We start from the raw sequence: 21,637 nt of genomic DNA, 5'->3' as shown, positions 1-21,637 counted from the left end.
TTAGATCTGACCAGAGCCATTCAGCAGGACTTAATGTGAGAAACCATGTAGCTGGTCCATAATGCCTGGCCATACAACTCAAATTGTTACGTGGTTTCCTCCAAAACTGCTCTGAGTTGCGAAGTCGTTCAAATACTGTATTCATATTCGTTTCAAGATCTCCTGTGCGTATTTGATCCAAATAACTATGTGCCGTATATTTTTGTCGTGGATTTGTTACATGGAGAGTATGATAGATGCCACTATTGATTTGACGAATATTAGCATTATTCAATAGATAGAATAGATACTGTTGATTTAGTCGGAATCGTGGGTCTTTTGAACATAATCTTAACTTGATATATTCCGCATCCACTAATGTTTCATTTCTCATTTCTCCCTGACCATTAATGCCATGTGGATATAGATCCGGGAAACACAATAAATCCAAGTTTTCAGCATTATAATTTAGTGGTCTCTCATTTACTTTTTTCATCTGATATAAATTACAAGATGTATCATTAACTCTTTTATCATGCATCGGATAAAATGTATACTGCTCTATATGATCGGTATTATTTTTAATTTGTGTAAGCATTGGTGATGGTTTCACAGGATCCTCTTTAGATTCTTCATCTTCATTTTTGTCACTAATTTTAGCATTGCTTGATTTTGATTGGCGTTGAAAAGATTTTTTCCCTTCAGATTCATTATCACTATGACAGTCAACATTCATTTCATCATCATCTTCTGCTTCACTTTGGTCAGATTCGATTTGAAATTCGACGTCATTTTTTGTTAACCATTTCATCAGATTTTGAGCTGATTCCGGCAGATGGATTTCACGGTATAATGGATTTCTACTTTGTAACCATTTCAATGCTTTGAATACTTTATCGAGACTCACCAATTTTTGCCAAACGGTATGTGTTTTTGTAGGAATTCCACGAATTACTATATATAATTCATGATTTTCGTTTATAGGATCAGTAGTTGATGCTATTTTTTCGAGAGTTTGTTCCAAAGGAAGTGGTAAATGGAAACATTGACCTACCAATTTTTGGATTTTGTTGGTGACTGGTACATTTTTTTTCATGACTGTGCCCGCCCGTTGCACTACTTGAAATACTTTCGCTCGTTGAATGATGATTTTCTCGTATGTATTCAAATTACTTATTTCATTCGGGACATCCTCGACAGCGAGGTTATTAAATATACAAGTTGCAGGTAGTCGATTTAATCGAAATTTGTTCAGACAATAATCACATATGTATTCACTCGCGTATACATTGTTTTCATCGATAAATCTCAGTAAATAATCCCAGTGATAATTTGCTATTTCTTTACGTAAGTTTTCTATGACTCTAACAGACCGCCTACATAGCAGCTTCTGACATGAAATACATGGGAATTCAGGGACATCCATGGACCGTTTGTTATGGGCTATAAAAGCCCTCTTATAATCTACTTGAATTTGATCTTCATTTAGAGGGTTGGTTCCAACAGTAGAGGATGGAAATGATTGTCCAGTCTGTTTCATATCATCTGACATTTTCCTCAAACTGTCCAAATTAGAAGTTTCGAAAGCGCAATCTATAGGACCAATTTCACCAAAAAGCTGTTGTATTTTATAAAGAAGCCTTATTATATTTCTTACGGCGGGATAATGAGGTGCTAACATCTTTGCTGCAAAAAAATCAGACTTACACGAACACTGGTGTATGTAACAGTGAGCGGGATGGCCTAACTTATCCTCAGAATGGTGGAAAAAACTGCTTTCAAGGAACTTTGGGAAACTACTTAAGGTCTGACCTGCCAAATGTTGCAAAAAAATTTCGTAGTTTTGTAGTATATTTTCATTTTTTATGGGTTGAAAATAAGAATCGCAATGCCACATTGCCGCAATTCTCTTGTGCACACTAAGAGGCAAAATATTCGTAGCTTGCCCTTTTGCATTCATAGTGATAATACGATGTTTTAAATCAGTAAAACAGTACATCATTTCATAGAAGTATGCTTCCGTAGAAGATGTATGTCTAGACTTCCCACATAAGTCAAATAAGCGATCATTTTGTTCCTTAGCCTTTGAACTTGTTAAATAGTGATCTGCAGTACGTTTCACACTTGATGACAATCCATTAAGTTTTCTCACAACTTGTTTTCTTTTCTCTAAACACCATTTCACAATTTTTCCTGCTTCTACTCTGCTGTCTGCGGGAATTTTATTATCAGTTGTGCTAATTATGTATGTCAGCTTTTCGATGCATTTTTCAGCAGACTGTTTTAGTTTGACAGTTTCTACTTTTGACTCATTCTGATCTTTCACTTTTGTACTCTTCTTTTTAAGAGAGATTTTTCTAGATTTCAGCAGTTGTTTCTTCCGAGGAATAATGTCTTTTTTATGAATGACTTTCCGCTTCACATTTATCGACGAAGTTATTTTACTGACGTTATTATCGGTATCCTTCAGAATAACTTTATCGTGAATCTTGACACCGATAGGGGGACCAGGTTCAGATTTGATTATTTGCTCGTGGATTTCTGAATTTATCTGTTGGCAACTGCCTTCAGAATCATCATTTAATTCCATTTTCGATGTTTGTGTGTGCTCATCGGTAAAATCACGAAGACGTTTCCTTGATGTTTCTTTGGAATTCTTGATATCATATTGGACACTAGATATGAGAGATTCTCCTCTGCGATGACAAGTAATATTGGCTTTTAACTGGAAGATACGTTGCCTATATGCAATACGTTCTTTCCGTTGAATTTCATGCAGAGAAATATCTTTGGAGTTGTTGTAATTAGAAGTACTAAGAAAACGAGTAATTTCTTTTGACTCAAACATAGTAACAAGATGTTCCCGCATCTGGGGAATATCATACTTAATTAGTTGTGGTTTCTCACGGAAGAGTAAGGATACGGCGAAAGCAATCGCAAATACACCGCAATCGGTGCCATTTGTTTGTTGTTGTACCGTTCTAAAATAAACCGTTCTATCAGTTACTTCATAGAATGGATATAAATTTTGCAAGAAACTTTTATGATCTTTATGAAGCAACTGTGTATTTAAAGAATCATAGATATTAATGTGATTGCCGTCATAAAAACTACAAATCCAGTGGCCAGAATCTGCATTACCGCTATTGCTGTATAATATTTGAATATGTTTTTGGCCTACTGGTATTGGCTGAATTCGTTCAGGCCGTTGTAAATATATGGTATCCTGATGACGATAGTCCGAATGATTTGCTAGAATTTGACCGAAAAAAGTTATATGCTGATCCTGCAACTGTTGATTTTTCCGGATTATGTTCAATGACTCATCCGATAACGATTCATAATAAATTCGTGAATTCTTTCTCCGTTTTGTTCGATTTCCAGTGTATCTGTCTAACGATAATTTGTCAATGTTACGTTTCATTGTACTATCAGCAGGTCTCTCATCATTTATTATATGACATGTCTTATTGCTCTCCGTTTTCTTACACTTAGTTATTTTAACATACTTCATAGGTCGATGACCATTTGGTGTTCCGATCACCTTTTCTTTGTATTGAAACGGACGTCCAATATCTTCACTCCGTGAATCAAGTGACAGTGGATCAAAATCTAATTTAAACTTCTTACACGACAACGGTCTTACATTAATAACAGGAAACCGAGATATTCTGCTCTGCTGAAATATCTGTAACAAATGTTGACGCATTTCTGCTGTGTTATACGTAATTTGTTCCGGATCGTCCCCAAAGGCTATCGAAACTGCAAACGCTATTGCGAAGACTCCACAATCGAACGCGTTCGTTTGATTTTGTACTTTACAAAAGTGAACATGATCATCATCAACTGAAAGAAAAGGATACAATATTTGCAAACATTTCTTTTGGTGGTCATTGAGAAATCTGAAATTGGAGGAGTCATAAACATAAATAACTTTGGAATGGTACCAAGTACAAATCCAGTGACCACCTAGCATGTTCCAAGCATTTTTGCTGGTGAATTCCCCGCTAAAACTGTGGATTAAATGGATGTGACTTCGATTTGAATCAATAGGATTCATGGGATAAGGCATCTGAAATTTCCAAGATTCCCTGAATTCATAACCAAATTGATTGTGCAATAAAGATGCAAAATAATCAATTTCGTCATCAGAAAGCCACCCTTCAGTGCCTTCTGCTAAGACGATTTCTGGATTAAAGGAAGGCATCATAACAATATAGCAGAAATAGAAGTTTTATGTCAATTTTATTAAATGATTTTTAGATTGCTACAAACGTAGAAGCTCCACTTATGACTAGAATATAGATGGACTGCTCTATGAAAAAGAACTAGTCTGTTTAACAAATTCTAATTCTAATGTAATGCAACAATAAAATTATTGCACACAGCTCAAAATAGCTGCTTAATAATGTAGCATAGCACTACATACAGCTCGAGAAAGCAGATGATTATTAATTAATTTTACTGATAGTTACTAATTAATGAAGCAATTGCATATACTTCAAAGTAACTGATCAGTGCAAATGTAGTGATAGCACTACACACAGCTACAAATCGCTGAATTTATAAATAAAAGTAATGGAATAATTCCACACAGCTTAAAGAGCCGATACAATTAATGCAATAATAAATATGCACACAGCTTATTGCAAGCTGGATGAATAAAATAAGTTACTTAACCTAAAAATTAAAACAATTCTAACCTAATAAAACTACCGGACAAAAAATTCACGTATTGAATTAATAAAATGATCTGATTAATAAACACTATTAAACTATTAAACGTATTGGAAAGTTAACAAATTAAACGAAATATCACGAATAAAAAAGAACGAAACACGAAAGCTCTCAACCGCGACTAAATTATTCTAATGTTTTTTGGGGTTAAGTCAAAACGAGAGGAAAATCACTGCATGTGCACACTCACACAACACACACACTAAGTGTGATACACTTTAAACAATAGCAGACACTCTTGTAATCTAATTAAACTAAAATATTTGACACTGCAACAAGATTAACCGCTTATTTTGTTTATTGATTGGCAATGGAAAATCATTTGCCTGATACGACATTGCCATAAATAATCGATGAAGTACATGCTGCCATCTATTGGTCCGTTTAATCGAAATGGAAGACAGATGGCGCTAGTTTCGAGGTGGCGAAATTGGCGGGATTTTCAAATATTTTTCGGATACATTGATTATTGTTGTATATTTTGTAATTAGTTTTATTATTTTTTTCGCGCGAATGTGAGTTAAGGAATCAAGAAATTACGAACCATTGTTTAGGGTAATATATATTTATCTTATTCATTTGTTGTGTGTGTGTCTCTGTGTTGTGTGTAGAATTATTTCAATCAATCAATTTTTTATAAATGTCTATAATTTTTTACAGCAGTAGTTTTAGTCATTTTTTTCAACGATATTTTATTATAATAATATTTTCTATTTTTATGTTTATTTTTAGGTAATTTAGTGTGTGTTTGTATTTGTGTGTGTAAAAGTACGTTTTTGTTCATGTTTTTATAACATTTTTTTACATTAGTATTTTAACATTCATTTTTTGTTTTTTTTTTGTTATTTTGCACATTATTATAAGTTTTTAACATTTTTTTATATAATAACTAACTAAATTTAAAGTATTTAAGTTTCAAGTACGCAAAAGAATCCATTCGCTCAGCCATTTAATTTATAATACTGGTGAGGCGCCTTAATATATAGTATGAAAACCTGAAAGAGAGAAATAAAGTTAAAAATATTGATTATTAATTAAATTTCAAGGAAATAGGGATATTTAGACTTACTTGGATTTAGGAAAATATGAAAAATATGCTATGATATCAGAGAGGGTAGGAACTAATAAAAGCAAGACTCAGTATTTTATCCACAATTGAAATAAAACACTGAGCCTTTGCCAAACATGCCTTGACCTGCTCCAGGAGGAGGTGGAGGACCTCGACGATCATTCCTGGATTGAAAATATTGTGATTTCCAATAGCTGAAGGAGAAAGGTTATTACAATTAACAAGCAGGCAACAGATATTATATAAATGATGTAGCCGGGAAAGATGAATGTGTGTGCCTGTGTGTGTGTGTTAACACCACTTACGTCGCATCCCGCTTCTCCTTTTTTTTTCCTCCTCGATTCTTCCTCTCTGGTCCCCTGCTTCCTCGCCCTGCCCCTTGTCCTCTTCCTCGACCTGCTCCTTGTTCTCTTCCTCGTCCTGCCCATTGCTCTCTTCCTCGTCCTGCCACATGCTGTCTTCCTCGTCCTGCCTCTTCCACTCTTCCTCGTCCGATCTCTTGTTGTTCTGCTCCTCGTCCTTCCTCTTTATCGGCTTCTTCAGCCTGCCTTTGCAGAACATCCAGTTGTTGCTGTAAATTCTCCATCAGCCGATGGATATGCTCCGAACGACGGTAGCCGTGGGGAATTTGCAGCAGACTGCTATGGACCTGGGCTGATGGCACTTGTGCTGGTGGCACTTGTGCTGGTGGCACTTGTGCTAGTGGCACTTCTGCTGGTGGCATCTGGGCTGGAAGCACTTGGACTGGTGCCACTTCGGCTGGTGCCATTTGTGCTGGAGGTAGTGAGCCAGAGAGCGAGGCATTCTCACGGCTTTCCCTTTCGCTCTGAAAAACAAAAAAATTATTACGAAATCCACCATTTTCTATTTTGTTTAAGCATTTTCATGCAAACAAGTATGCAAATGAGTGAAAAAAAAAACAAAATAAACCAAAATAAGCAGCAAAATCACTGAAACATGGAAGGGAAAATCATTCAGAAATAATTTTATCTAATCATTTAATTTAAATAATTAAAAATGATTAGACAAAATCATTAAAATGTGATGTTTTTCCCTACCATTTATTTTCACTGATTTTATCAAATCATTCAAATAATAAAAATCAGAAATAATTTTATCTAATCATTTAAATAATTAAAAATGATTAGACAAAATCATTAAAATGTGATGGTTTTCTCTACCATTTATTTTCACTGATTTTATCGAATCATTCAAATAATAAAAATGATTAGACAAAGTCGCTGAAATTTTCATGTTCTTCCCTTTCATTCCTTTTCACTGATTTGTTTACAAATTAATAATTTTTTTATTTGCTATTTTTGTTGCATCATTTTTTTCACTAATATTTTTATACAGAAAAGCATGTAAATTATTTTAAAAAATGTTAAAAACATCAGTGACAAAAAATAAAAGGCCAAGATTAATTTTTTTAATGATTTTAACTAATCATTTCCACAATAACAACATTATGCAAACGTTATGCAAACGACTGACAAAGTATCAACACCTGTATAGGTTAGGTTTTCTGTCAGCCGGCTTCATTGTTATTGTATTGGTGAATGGTCTGACAAAATCATTAAAATTAATAACAAATTAAGGATGCAATCAATAAACAATAATAAAACCACGTATACATACCATTTTGGCAATTATTTTTCACTATTCCGTGGCCTCTGACATTAACTGCACGGATGGCAAGCGAGAAATAGGAGATTGCGCGGGAAGCTAGTAATAATGCTGCCAGCGCTACCGGTAACAGCGGTAAAAGGGAAAGACCGCAGTTACTAGATAACCGAGGTTGGGACAGTAGTCGGTCGCTGGGCGCGCGATGTGAATCGGCCTTTTTCCCCATTATACGTCGATTGTGAGTGGTCCCGCCATTTTTCCCCTAGAATGAGCCCAGCGACTGAATTTATTATCGGAACATGTACTGTGCCAACCTGGTGATCTAGTAACATCTAGTAACATTGGTGAGGAAGAGTAAATTGCATATACATTATTATCTAGTAACATCTAGTAACATTGGGGAGGAAGAGTAAATTGCATATACATTATAAGTGTTGCCAACTTGGACGTACAAGTCTAACGCTGAGAAAATAATATCGCGAAAATATTACATTATGATGGTTGCTATGGGCGGATATTTTTATTTATTATTGTTTATCAAGAAATAAAAATATCATTAGAAAGCTCATAGTCAACTTATATAATGTAACTAAGGACGGATTTCGCGAGAAATTTTCGTAAAACGAGAAAAAAAATGAAAACCATTCGGGGAGTAGTTGTGTCGTGTATATTATACGCGACAGCATCGGCCTATGACGTCACACGGGTCTAAAACGTCAACTTGGCCGATACGCTCTCGCGTATCTTGATAAGCCGGGGGGTAGTCCAGGGATCGCGAAGGCAGTTTTCTCCTTACTTTCGTCGTCCAGGGGGATATGATGAAAGGCTTGGCTAACATCGATTTTGGACACATAGACCGTTCCATGAGCACAGTCAAGTAAATCTTCAAGACTCTGCATGGGGACGGCTAGGTGTTTCGTAACAGCGTTAAGGGGGCGGTAATCGATGCATAATCGATAGCTGTCATCGGGTTTTCTAACTAATACGGGCCAACTACACCAATCGCTTTGGGACGGTTCTACTATTCCTTGTTCTAATAATTTTTTAGTTTTCTCTTGGGCAACTTTAAGAATTTGGGGGGCGTATCGTCTTGTGGGGCTGCGTATAGGGGGAAGTCCTTGGGTGTCAATGTGCATCGTCAATAGGGGACAAACGTTAGCGACTTCTGGGGCAGGTTTGATCCAGCTTTTAAATTTCTCTCTCAGAGAAGCTGATTGATCTTCTGGGATAATGGCTAGGGAGGTGAGGGTGCAGGGAGGGGGTCTGTCGAGGTTGATAGGTTTAGGAGAAGGTCCGTCTGAAGGGTACCAAATAGTGAGGGGTTGAGCGGTTAGGGTAATAAAGGGGCGGGCAGGGTCATCCCGATAATTTTTTCGACACTCGAGGTTAAGCCCTAATTGTTGAAGGGCGTCCATCCCGAGAACACAATCAAAAGCTAAGGCATTAGTAAGCCGAAAAGGGACAATACTAAAATGGGACTCAGAAATCAGTCGCATTGCGACGCATCCTTCGAGGGGCCTTGATTCCCCGCTTCCTAACATAACGTCTTCGCCGACGTCAACCGCGTAATTCCGCAAATGGGGTCCTATTTCGGTGCTGATGAAAGATCGATTGGCACCGGAATCAATCAAGGTCCGTAGCTTCATCCTACCAAGGTTAAGCTGGGCAAAATATCTATTTTCGGAGGGGTCATCATAGACGAGGGTTAAAAAATCTTCATAGGTAATAAAGTCAGGATTATTTTGGTCATTGGCTGTCAGGGTCAGTAGGGTCGGGATCTCTTCGGGGGGAGGGTTGCTGGGAATCGGGGTTTTTTGGCGTCGGCGGGGTATGGGGATGCAGGAAGTTTGTGGTATGGGGGTCGAAGGTAAAGGGGCCGAGGTAGAGGGGCCGGGAGAAGGGGGAAGGGTTGCTTGGGTAGGGAGTTTAGGGATGCGATTTATAGGGGTGCTGACTGGGTCTGAAGAGGTAGCTAGCGGAGCAGGAGATTTAGTGGGATTTTCAGGGGTAGGATTTACGGGGTTAATTACAGGGCGTGAGGGGGTGGTGACTGGGATAGGGGGATCGGCAAAATTTTCAGGGGGTGGAAGGGGAAGGTCAGGGTCAGGTATTTTTGGGGGATGATCAGGAATGCGGGATTCAGGGTTTGGAGGAGGGTTTTTTGTCACGTCAGTCGTCAGTTGGAAATGTACGCGTTTTCGTGGGTACGGGCGTCTTGGTCGTGGGGGGGAGGTATTATTGGTCCCCCCCGATCTTAGTTTCCCTGAGGGGGATATGGCTGTTGGGAGTAATGGGGATAGGAAGGGGGGGTTAGTTGGGGTTGGTTTTGTGTGGGTTGCTGGGGATAATATTGGGGAGGAGGATTTCGTCTCATTGGGGTAGGATAAATAGGACATTCACGGGCGAAATGTCCAGGTTGGTGACAGCGGAAGCAGGTGAACTTCTCCAGCGATCCGCTGTTGGAAGGGGTGGTGATAGGAGGGGGTGGTATTACCAGACTCATTAAAGGGGGAGGGTAACGGTATTGGGTATCAGGAGTGGAGAAGGTGGGGGGAGTTCGGGAACGTCTTGGGGGAATAGGACTGTGAGGGGGACTTGTTGGGATTCCAAGTGTGGGCGGAGGACGGGGAAAGGGGACAGTATGATCAGGAGGGGGGGCGTAAGGATTGGTGGCGAACTGTGCTGGGGGGACGTCGGGGGCTCTCGAGGGTTGTGCACCCAGAGCCGAATAATGGGTTGTATTTCGTCTCTGTCCTTTGGGGGTGGGAATGTTGAAGGCGTAGGCCGAAGCATAACTATCTTCAGCTGAGGGGGGAGGCTGATAACGGGACGCATTAATTGCGGTGTATTCCACCTCAAGGGCGCTCTCCAAGAGCTGGGCGTAGGTGGTAAAGGATTTTCTTTTAATCTCCTTTGCAAACGAGGGGTGCATTTGGGAATGCACGATATTCAATTGTCTGGCTAGGGGGGGAGGGGGGTGGAGGTTTACAAAAAGACCACGCATACAGATAATATAATCCCGAATTGATTCTTTGGGGGCCTGGGTACGTCGTCGAATATCCTGCCAAATACTTTCTTCCCTTCCGAAGGGACAGAAAGTGGCAGTGAAGGACGACACAAAATCGTCGAAAGTGATCAAATAGGGGTGCTCAGTGTGATACCACGTCCTTGCATTTCCCCGAAATGCAAAGGCGAGGGCGCGAAGGGTCTCCTCTTCGGTGAGGTTGTATGCTGCGCAACTATCACCGATTTGGTCCAAAAATAGATAGGGATCCTCACTTTTTGCTCCCGAGAAAGTGATCCCGTCTCTTTTAAAAATTGAACTAATTTTTAGCTCCCGGGACGTAGGGTCTGCCGATCCCTGATCGCGGAAAGTGGTATGATGGGGGGTGTGGGGAAAGTATGGTTGGGGTTGTTCAGAGGGATCATAATCATTGAGGGTGAGAGGGGGAATTTGGGAGGCAAAATTCAGGGTACGGGAAGGTCTGTGTGTAGGGGGACGGGGTCTGTTGGTGGGGGGAAAGGGATATCGGGGGTAGGTGCGAGGAGGGAATACCGGCTCATCCACATTGTACGTGGAGTGAGCAGTAGGAGGGGGTGGATAGGTAGCAGGAGGGGCAGTGGAATGGGACTCAGTGGGGAAATTGGCAGAGGGGAAAGGGGGGAAAAGGGTAGTGGGCCGGGGACGGGGTGTGGATTGAATGGGATATGTCTGAGAATAGGGTAGAGATACCTGAGGATCAGTGTGGGAAGAGAGGGGTTGGGGGGTGGTAAGGGGAATGGAGTTGTAAGATGAGGTGGTAATAGGGGGGGCGTAAGGGGAAGTGGTAACAGGGAGGTTAAAGGTGACTCGATTAGGGGAACGGTGATCAGTCTGGGGGGAGTCGTGGGTAGGGGAACATTGGGTCTGCCCGAGGGGGATGGGATCCTGATAAATTCCCATACTTTGTCCCGTTCTGAGATAATCGCGAGTCCGATCGCGAATGGAATCATCGACGTCGGCGGCGCAAGTGGTAAGGCGCTAGCTTAGTGTGCGGGGGATCGTGAGTTCAAATCCCAACGGATGCGAATTTTTCACAACCTGAGACTCCGACGGGCGGGGGACTGTTGGTAGAGCAGTCGCCTGAGCCGGTAGGGGGGTTTCCTGTGGTTTCCCAAGCCAACTCCCATGTTCTATGGGAGTGTGAATGTGGTGCAGTGTAGCATCCACAGCCGCATGCAGAGGGCATGTTAAGCCCAATTAGCCCCACGTTGGGCGCCAATTTGTGACCTTTTCCCTAATTATTAGTTGATAAATTAGAGGGCGGGTCAAATGTTAAATAAAACGGGCAGAGGCTGTTATATTAAATACATTTATTTGAAATATTACTTAATAGAATCACAATGTTTTGTTTAGATTACAATATAGAAAATAATGCCTGTTTCGTGGAAATTCTCAGGGGTGGGGGGCAGGCAGGTCACTTGTCGGACCACTTTTTATATTATACAAGAAAAAAAGGGGGTGGCTCTACTTTGAAACAAAAGGGGAAGAATTGAGGGGTCCAATACAAATTAAACAATAATAATAATACGAATAATATAATTAGAATATTAATAATCCCTAGAAAAAGAATAATAAGGATTTACACCGTTGGAGGGGTTCCGCGAATCGTAATTGGTGGAGATGATGCCGCTGGGCGATGAGGGGAAAAGAAAGGGTACTCACTCGGCCGATGACGATTTTCCGATTTCCTGGGGGTTTTGTCCTCCTTATCTGGATCCTCTGGGTCTCAAGCCTCTTCCTGGGTGAATCCTGGTCCAGTAGGAGCCTCTCTTCCAGCTCTGAAGTCCTGGGCCACTTCGCTATTTCTCCGCGGTTTATTATGTTGGATAACGGGGCGCACTGTATCACTTGATTGACAGTTGAACGACGAGTGACGAGTAATTGGCCACTTGAGGAACTCCTCGAAGTATTCGGGGGTCCTCGGCCCAATCTCGTCCATTTCCGGGGTGTAATATTCGCCTTCCCCTGATCCACCGATCGATGCTTGTGGGCATCTTCGGGGGCCGAGGGGTGGCGGGGTGACGCACTACGCAACGTGCGTGTGCGCCCATTGTCCTGCAGCGCGTGATGAACAGGGGACTGCGGCGGAGGGGGAGCGCGCTACATCATCTTCTTCCGTCGGTGGCTGAGCGCGGCGAGTAGGGGACCGCGGGAAGGAGGGGGACGGCCTACGTCATTCCATCCTTCAGTGGTGCTTCGTGCTGGTGTTTCTCGCGCTATCCGAGCGCGGCGAGTAGGGGGTCGGGGGAAGGGGAAGGAACCAAGGAAAGGGGCTCTCCAACGGTGTATAAATGAGTGCATGAATATTTAGTAATATTTAGTAAAAATAGGGGGCGTGCGGAGGGGAAAAATCAACATAACCTCTAGGGTTATGTTGCATCGTCACAGATTATAAGAAAATGAGGAAAAAAGGGGGTTTTTCAGGAGAGGAATAAACAGATGGGAAGGACAGAAAGGAGTTAGAGGGGCTAAAGGGTTTACAGAGAGAGACAAAGCTTACCATGTAGGCCTCATCATCCGAATCCGCCAGCCATTTGGCGGCCCTGTCATGGAGATCCTGAATGGCGAAAATATTTTCGCCATCCAGCGTTTCACCCTCCGTATCCTCCCAGCGCAGCCACTCGTTGGCTGCCCTGAGGTATCCCCTCTCCCTCCGGATGGCCGGCATCTGTAAAATAAAAAACACGATTAATTAAAAAATTAGATCAACAAAAACACGAAAAAATCAAAACTAAAACAAACAAAAAAGAATTTAAAAACTGAAAACTAAAACAAGCGAAAAAATCAAAAAACTAATACAAAAACGAATGAAAAAAATACGCGGATTTGAAAGAAAAAAAAAACGCGAAACTTATACCCCGCACCAAGAAGATATTAAAAAATATTGAAAAAACACACGAGAAAACATAGAAAATGAAGCGCGGACGCGAAAAACTGAAAATTAAAAACCGCGAAACACATGCAAAAAAAATAGGTAAAAACTTACCGCCAAACCAAAGTGCTCCTGGCACGCTCCTGCACAGGTTACAACAACCATGTTTTTTTAAATAAAAACAAAAAAACACAAAAAAAACACTAAAACTTGAAGAACACTGTGGTCTTCGGGATGTCGGTGGTGAAAGAGGGCGAATAGTGGGACCTCACGGTTTCTATAACTTTTGCCCCACTATTTCGCCCTCAACCCTCTAAGCTGTAAGTTAGAAGGAGATGAGGGTAAGGATATATGTAGGAAAGACGAGGAAAAAGTCAAAATTGTTCTCTAAACCTTCTAAACAACTAGAAGGAAAGAGACAATAGACGAAAGGATTCAGGGGACCGACGAAGAAGAAGAAGCGAGAGAAATTTCTCCTAGCTTCTACGAGCAAAAAAAAAGGGCTGGGGACAGGAGAGGGAATATTGGGTTTAGCCTAGCAATAAAAAAAAGAGTCAAGACTCACCGGTAATGCAATAAAATTTATGACGTTTATTTCAGGTATTCAAAAAAATACAAACATGTTTAATGAATTTTTAGCCCGAACGGTTACTGGGTGATAACGGGGTGAAATCAAGACTCTGGATGGCCAATCCTTCATCATCATCATCCCCGCTTTGATCCAATTGCATCGCAATTTGATCAAGCTGTTTTTGACGCTGCGTTGGAGTGCATCGCACTTCGTGATCATCCTCGCGATTCCTTTGTTCTAGATTCGCGCTCAACGCGACTAGAACGGCCTCGATTTCCTCGATAGTTTTTCGCGGTTCTGAAATGAAAAAATAATACAAGATTAGCTTAAATCAATCTAATCTAAAAATTCCGATGATTGATTGATTAAATATTTACTTGTAGGGGTTCAGGCCGCGAAATTCAATGATCCATGCTGAGCATCTTCACCCTTGCGTTCCAGGATTAAATTGATGACTGATGGAGTGCTGGGAATGATCTCGATCGATGCATCCAATTTCATCATGGTCTCAGGGATGATATCCTTCGATGTGTGGTCCTTGGATCGATTTTTTTCTGATTCGCGAGCTCTAAATTGTCTTTGTTTTTCCTTAGCTAGTTCGCGACGTTTTTCGCGAGCGATAAAGTCGGCCTTCTTTTTTTCCGCGAGTTTTAAACGTTTTTCGCGAACCTGTATTTTTTTCAGATCCTTTTTCTTATCAATGTAGTTCACTTGATTGAACACATCAAGATCTTTTTCTAGCATATTAATCCACAACTTTTTTTCTTCTGTGCTCACTTGCACGATTTCACTTTTTTTTTTTTATTATTGACTTTCAGGATTTTAGAGTCCCTTTGAGTGCTGCCCGGTGATTTATGACTCAATCGTCTGGTTGAGTTTTTCGTCTTCTTTTCAACCGTTTGAAGGTCAAAGTCAATATTTATGACAGGACCTGTCTTGGAAATCTCATGTCGTTGGAGTTTCACTTTTTTCACTATTTTTTCAATTGATTTTTTCTCATCACTGTTATATTTCACTACACGATCACTTATTATCTTAATTCCATTTTTATTCGCGTTGTTTCTACAATATTTAGATTTTTTAGGTTTAAAAGTTCCAGGCTGATAACCTGATTGATAACTGGATTTTGGAGATGAGTTCACTTGACTTGATGTCATTTTGACGTAAAAAACGCAAATGCAGTAAAATGATCTCACTGGGGTCCTTGATGCATCCCTAGTTTAGAGGAGGGGCTAAGTTTTCCACACTTTTTGAAAATTTGGCCTTGGTGGGAGGTGCTTTGAATAGCTGATGAGGAAGGATGCTCGAGTTTTCCTTTTTTTCGCCCCCCATTTGTTTTGCATTTGTTGGCTATTGAAAGGAAAGGTCAATGATTGGTCCATTTCCTTTCTTGTAGACCAATGTCTCCTCCCCCGCAGGGAGATACTATTCTTCCTCACATACCCTAAAAAAGTGGTACCAATAGAGTTTTTCCCCCACACCTGCTTTGCATAATCTTGTGTGTTCTATGCAGTCGAAAAAACCATTTGACTTCGACATTTTATATAATAAAACATCACTATTATGCACAATTGCTTTGGTAACCACGGCCAAAGTTTTTGCATTTTTCGCATATTTCCTTTCATTTAATAAATTCGCGATTGCAATGCTTCTCAAGGATGGAGGATTATATCTCATTTGAAAATTCGATTCGATTTCTTTATTAGATTCTGCAGGTTCTTCATTGTAACATACTTTAAAAGTCGTACACATGTTTATGCTCTCATCTTGAGAGTGTAATTTATCCCTGCGATATCTGATATGGATTTTATTCCATATTTCACCGAGAAATTTATATTTACATACGCAAGAAGGATCAACAAGGAAATCTTCCACTTCGCATTCCAATCCTGACCCTATCGCGATTTTCCGCGCTTTTGTTGGAATGCACATATCATCACTATCTTCACTGTCTAGGTAATCATCATCTGTATATTTATCAACACATACGCGTACTCTTTTCTGGCGAAATTGAGGCTTTTGTCGTCCCTCATACGATTTGCGACCCGCGAGATATTTTTTAAGGGACTCTAAAGCATAACTTCCAAAGTTTTTAGACATTTTTACTATTGCAATGCCTTTTAACGAATGACAACAAACGCGTCACTCGATTTAAAAAAAAAAAATCGGTATAGGAGGGTTCCATGGTAAGAGTGGGGGTACCGCGCAACATACAAAAACCGCGAAAGTGGGGCGCATGTGTGACGCCGCCGCCGCAGAACTCGCTGCGGTGGGGGATAATGTGTGACGGTTATAGGTCTGTCATGCGTATAGTGGGGGATTCTGTCCCCTCCACTCTCATACGTAGCGCTATAAAACGCGGGTGCTCGCGGTAGATTTGATTCAGTCGTCCTGATTTCATCCATTCATTTTTTCAACATGGAAAGTACCCAACAAAAGGGATTCAGTGATGCTGAACAGCATGTGGTATTGTCTCAAGTTATATCTTTGAATAGATCAGAGACAAAACAAATTCGTGTCGGCTTAAAAGTTACGTGTTTCGGTCAATTCGTCCCGGTTGTGCAATTTATGGGCGTACGCCCGAAACGCGCCATATTGTCAATGACACGAGAAGAATGGACCCTTTTTTTCAACGATTTGGATGCTGTAACCGATTACTTTGACCCTGAGAAGTTTCACCCAAAGATCAACCACAATGTACCTGCAAAGGAATTTGGGGCCATAAACGTGAAATTCCACCGCAATTTTGAAAATCCCTGCGTGACCTTTGTTCGCAATGATGATGCAAATCAACCTCCCATAATGATGATGGGGCAGAGCATCATTACATTGAAAAACAAGGCTGCATGGATTAATCAGTGGCTGGATTTCTTGGAGACAGTGCCTCTCAAGGAATATAAGGAATCGTTTGTACAATCAATTAGAGGCATTGCTATGAATTATATGGAATACAATAGAATGCCTGCCACGGAGGATCTTCATCATCGCATACGCGTAAATTTCGAGGAAATGTATCTCATGGCTCGCGATGATCTTCGACGTACAATACCCCACGAAAATCTCGGATATTTGTACCAATTATTTGGAGAATTATTCCATAATTGTTTCAATTATTTGGATAAATTCGCGGGAGGGGCTTACAGAATGCCCTCATATGGAAAAAACCATACACATATGATTTTATGTAAAGGATTTGTAAAATGGAACCTACGATTTATATGAAATATAAAAAAAGATAAAATGTAAACTCTATGTTTAATTATTTATGATTATTTTTCCCACCCAAATTTCAGCCAATAGAATTGCACCATTTGTTGATATTTTGTATAGCCTACCTCGAATATCAGCGATAATTTTTTGAATATTTTGGTAAACAAACGACACTTAACCAAATAAACCTCTTATCATGTCATGGCACAATTCTCTTGGACGAAATTTGGATAGGAAAAATAATCCCCTGAATACCACTCGAGCTTCAAAATTATAGAATATTTCCCTCTAGGTTCCCTGCATACAAATGAAGTCGTCAAGTTTTTCAGGAAAAATCACTCGTGCTTCGCACTCGTGATTTTTTAGCCTGAAAAACTTGACTCCTTCATTTGTTTGCAACGAATCTATCGGGAAATATTCGATAATTTTGAACCACTTGTGGTATTATATGTGAAAAAACCCTCAACATCTTTTCAGGTATAAAAAAAAAGACGGAAGGCAAAAAAAACTATTGGCTTTTAGATAAAAAAAAACTTTTGAAAGGAAAAAACATGCAATAGAAGAAAGAGAGAAAAACATAGTCAAAAAAAAATGGAGACATCGTTGAGAATTTTTCCAACGGTCTTCCATAGCCAGGGAAAATTTATTACCCTAAAAACCTGTAAAAAAAAAGCATCCATTTACTGCGCCATTCACACAAGGGCATTGCGCAATCCTCCATCTAAAAAAAAATAATGGACAGTTTCCCTTAACACGTGAACGACATTCCATTGCATAACAATGGGATGGTTTTAAGTGCTTTGGGACCTGCTCGCATTCCTTCGTCACCCACCCACCACCCACTTCCTGTCGAACAATGACATTTTTTGGAGACCCTCACCCCAGGGGGCCCTAGAGCGGCGACGTCCTCCTCAAAGGACAATGGGGAAAACGTGTTCGGACACGTCTGTAAAAAGGGGGAAGAGGGGCGATTCCTGGAATAAAATTCGCCAATCGTGCCCACTTACTACTGACGAATCATTCGCACGCAAACTTCGCGCATTGTCTTGGTGTAGTTCGACGAGATGAAGCTATTCGACGCGGTTTCATCGATCTAGGACAATGTGCACTCAAGTTATATGCTATCCACCCGGAAACGAATATCCAATTCTATGATTGAGTTTTTCGTGAGCTGTGCCCGCTACAAAAACGATGTTGCACAGTCTCAGGGGTTATTCGACGTGCTGAATACGAATATGATAACAGATTTTGTCTAAGTGCAGCCAAGAAAAAATTATTCTCACGACGTCGAAATAACACTTATGTACAATCGACTTTTGTTCGATGACAAATCGTTCCCACGCAATCTTCGCCCATTGTAGTCAAGTAGTTCGACGAGATGGACATATTGCACGCGGTTTCATCGATCTACGAGAATGTGTACTCAAGTTATATGCGACCATATCGGAACCGAATATCAAATTCTATGATTGAGATTCTCGAGGGCTGTGTTCGCGAGGGAAAGCTCGTGGCATCAGTTTCTCGGGTTATTCGACGAGCTGCATTACCATGTCATGGCCGATTTCGTCTCGGTGCAGCCAAAAAAAAGTGATTCTCACGAGGTCGAAAAAACACAAATGTACCATCGACATTTGCGCGAAGACAAATCGTTCCCACGCGAACTTCGCACATTGTAGTCGAGTAGTTCGACGAGACGAAGTTATTGCACGCGGTTTCATCGATCTACGACAATGTGGACTCAAGTTATATGCCATCCACCAGGAACCGAATATGAAATCCTATGATTGAGTTATTCGTAAGCTGTGGTCGCGACGGCAGCGATGTTGCATCAGTTTCCCTTGTTATTCGACGTGTTGAACCCAAATGAGATGCCGGATTTCGTCTAGGTGCAGTCAAAAGAAGTGATTCTCACGATGTCCTAAAAAAGCCTATGTATAATCGACTTTTTTTCGAAGACGAATGGTTCGCACGCCCACTTCGCGCATTGTCGTCGTGTAGTTCGACGCGACGAAGCTATGGCAACTGGTTTCATCGGTCTGCGACAATGTATACTCAAGTTATATGCCATCTTATCGGACCCGAATATCAACTTCTATGATTGATTTTTTCGTGAGCTTTGGGAGCGATGAAAACGATGTAGCATCAGTTTCCTTGGTTATTCGACGGGCTGAAGCCGAATATGATGCCGGATTTTGTCTATGTGCAGCAAAAAAAAAGTGATTCTCACGATCGCTACAGCAAAGCACGAGTATGTCCGGAACACAAAATTCGCGATAAAGGATATTCTGTCAGTGTGGTGATTGATTAGGAGAACGACGGGATTACAGAAGCACAATGTCATGACTGCGCTGCTCCAGCAGGTAGATGATTTTTTATAATTTTGGAACAATATTGTAGGATCAAACGTTTGAGTATTTTATGAATTATTGAATAACAATTAACTTTATTAAAACTTATACCGAAAATATACGATGACCACGTAACAATCATTTTATGATCTGCTCTGTGTCACTCCTTCGAAATCTTGTGACCAACTAACTTCTCCACCGATCTCTCTTCCAAAAAGTCCAGTTGTTTCCTTACTTTAATTCTCTCTCTTAAAACTAATTACACGAAGGTCTCACTTGTAAAACTAAGGCAATCTTTGTCCTAAACAATGAGCGCATTCACACTCAGGACCACACTCCTGCACTCCTGACCTTGTTCACGCTTTAATGCGTTCCACGTTGTGTGATCCAAATATTCGTCGATATCCGACACTTAAAATTTCTAAATACATACTCTTACAAAAAAAAAACTAAACTCTCTCACAACTTATCGCTCCTTTACCTAGAATTAAAACACAATGGTTACGAACACTCTCTTATAAAAAACGCTATAACACCCAAAAAACAAGGAAGTTCTTAGTTACTACAATATTTCCCTCCCTTCCCTGAAAATTCGGTTCATTGAAAATTTTGAAGTTTTTTAGTAATCTTTTTTGTAATCTTTGACCCTATGACTATTCCAATGACCAATAATTTTCATAGTTATCCGAAGAATTTCATTTCTTTTTATTTATCAAAATGATTTCCGCTTTTTCAGCTTAAGTACTTCACTTTACCTTTGAAAAACTTCTTCTGAATTTTTTCGAACGGTCTAGTAAACTTTATGTTTTTTAAACTAGTCAATGACAGATTTTGTTTCGACAAATTATGAAGTCCCATGTTTTCAGGAGGATGCAAGCACGTAGTTGCTTTTGTGGCTTGGTTACATCGGAGGTCGGAAGAGCCCCCCCCCCACTCAAACCCCGTGTTATTGGAAGAAGTCAAGATTGTCTTCCGTGGGATCAAAAATAAAATGTATGACCATCGGGGAGATGGTCAAAGAAGCAAAAGGAATAAATCCAGACAAACCCATTCCGGCACCTGCGTCATCTATGAGGAGCAACTGCAATAAATTTTTTCAGAGGGAAATAGAAGGAGGAATTGAGGAAGATAAGCAAAATCATCTTGTAGAATTTTTCAAACCTAGGGGCCGTTGGGAAAAAATGTCACTTCATCATTTAGCTTCGAGTTATTCGCGAAATCGTCTTGACATCGATGAATTTTTGAACTATTGTCAGAACAACTATCCATATGAAGACTGTGCGGCAGTTGCTAATCACATGAAAGATCAGAGTGAATCCCCGATTTGGTATGAGATGAGATATGGCCGAATCACAGCCTCAATTCTTCACGAGACCTGCCGTTGTCGTACAACAGAAGGAGCGCCCTACAGAAAAATCATGGGAGGAAAAATCATAGTGTTATATCCAGCGAAGAATAAAGACGCCATAGGTTGGTAAATGTTTGGGGCGGTTTATTAATTACAAGAAGTATTACGATCTGACATGTAAGAGTTTCGAAGAGACACACCAAGACTAATGTTAATCAAAAGACAGTCGTGATTCTGACGAAGTTCAGATCATAGATTAATGAATGAGTCTTCGAAGGGAGACACGTAACACTACTCCCCTCCGTAAAAAGATTGCCGCCCCGGCAATCATACGAGGGAGTATTTGAGGTATTACAACTCAAGGATTTGTTGATTTAATTTATGATAACTGAAAAATTTAAGCGTTGCAAGATCCCACATAGGGAGGGCCCCAGTCTGTTCTTTAGCTAAAACCTCCCAGAAATCAACGCTAAAGAACAGCCGATTTATATTTGTTTGATTCTATACAATAATAATTCATCAACAGTTTTAGTTACAATTCTCAATGGGTTATGTTGAGCAAGAGCAATAATGTGTTCTTAATTGATTCATTCATTAAGGGTGTGAATGTCAGTATTTGACTCGAACTTTCATTGTTCATTTTCTGACACAGCAGAATGGTTCACTTGAAAATTTCCGTTAGGGGTACAGTATCTGAAAACAACTCAACACAGAGATTTTCTCAAATTAGAAAAGAAAAAAAACATTCAAATGAGAATGTCATTCAATGGAAATAACAAGCAACTACTTTTTCAAACTACTTGTCTGCAGACAACCACTAGCAACTAATTTATA

General features: G+C 40.3%; 1 protein-coding gene across 1 annotated transcript; it reads right to left on the bottom strand.

Annotated features, from left to right (window-relative positions):
* Positions 1 to 5,241: 5,241 nt before the first annotated feature.
* Positions 5,242 to 7,557, bottom strand: LOC135170821 (cyclic nucleotide-gated cation channel beta-1-like). Its single transcript, XM_064136885.1, has 4 exons — positions 7,424 to 7,557; positions 6,091 to 6,611; positions 5,786 to 5,979; positions 5,242 to 5,711 (listed from the first exon to the last, which is right to left on the bottom strand). The coding sequence occupies exons 1-3, from the start codon at positions 7,424 to 7,426 to the stop codon at positions 5,862 to 5,864; spliced, it is 642 nt and encodes a 213-aa protein (XP_063992955.1). The 5' UTR covers positions 7,427 to 7,557; the 3' UTR covers positions 5,242 to 5,711; positions 5,786 to 5,861.
* Positions 7,558 to 21,637: the final 14,080 nt, after the last annotated feature.

The sequence above is a fragment of the Diachasmimorpha longicaudata genome, chromosome 18 (genome assembly GCF_034640455.1).
Source record: "Diachasmimorpha longicaudata isolate KC_UGA_2023 chromosome 18, iyDiaLong2, whole genome shotgun sequence".
NCBI classification, from domain to species: domain Eukaryota; kingdom Metazoa; phylum Arthropoda; class Insecta; order Hymenoptera; family Braconidae; genus Diachasmimorpha; species Diachasmimorpha longicaudata.
Note: the sequence above shows the minus strand (reverse complement) of the source record. Positions and strands in the feature narration are given on the sequence as shown.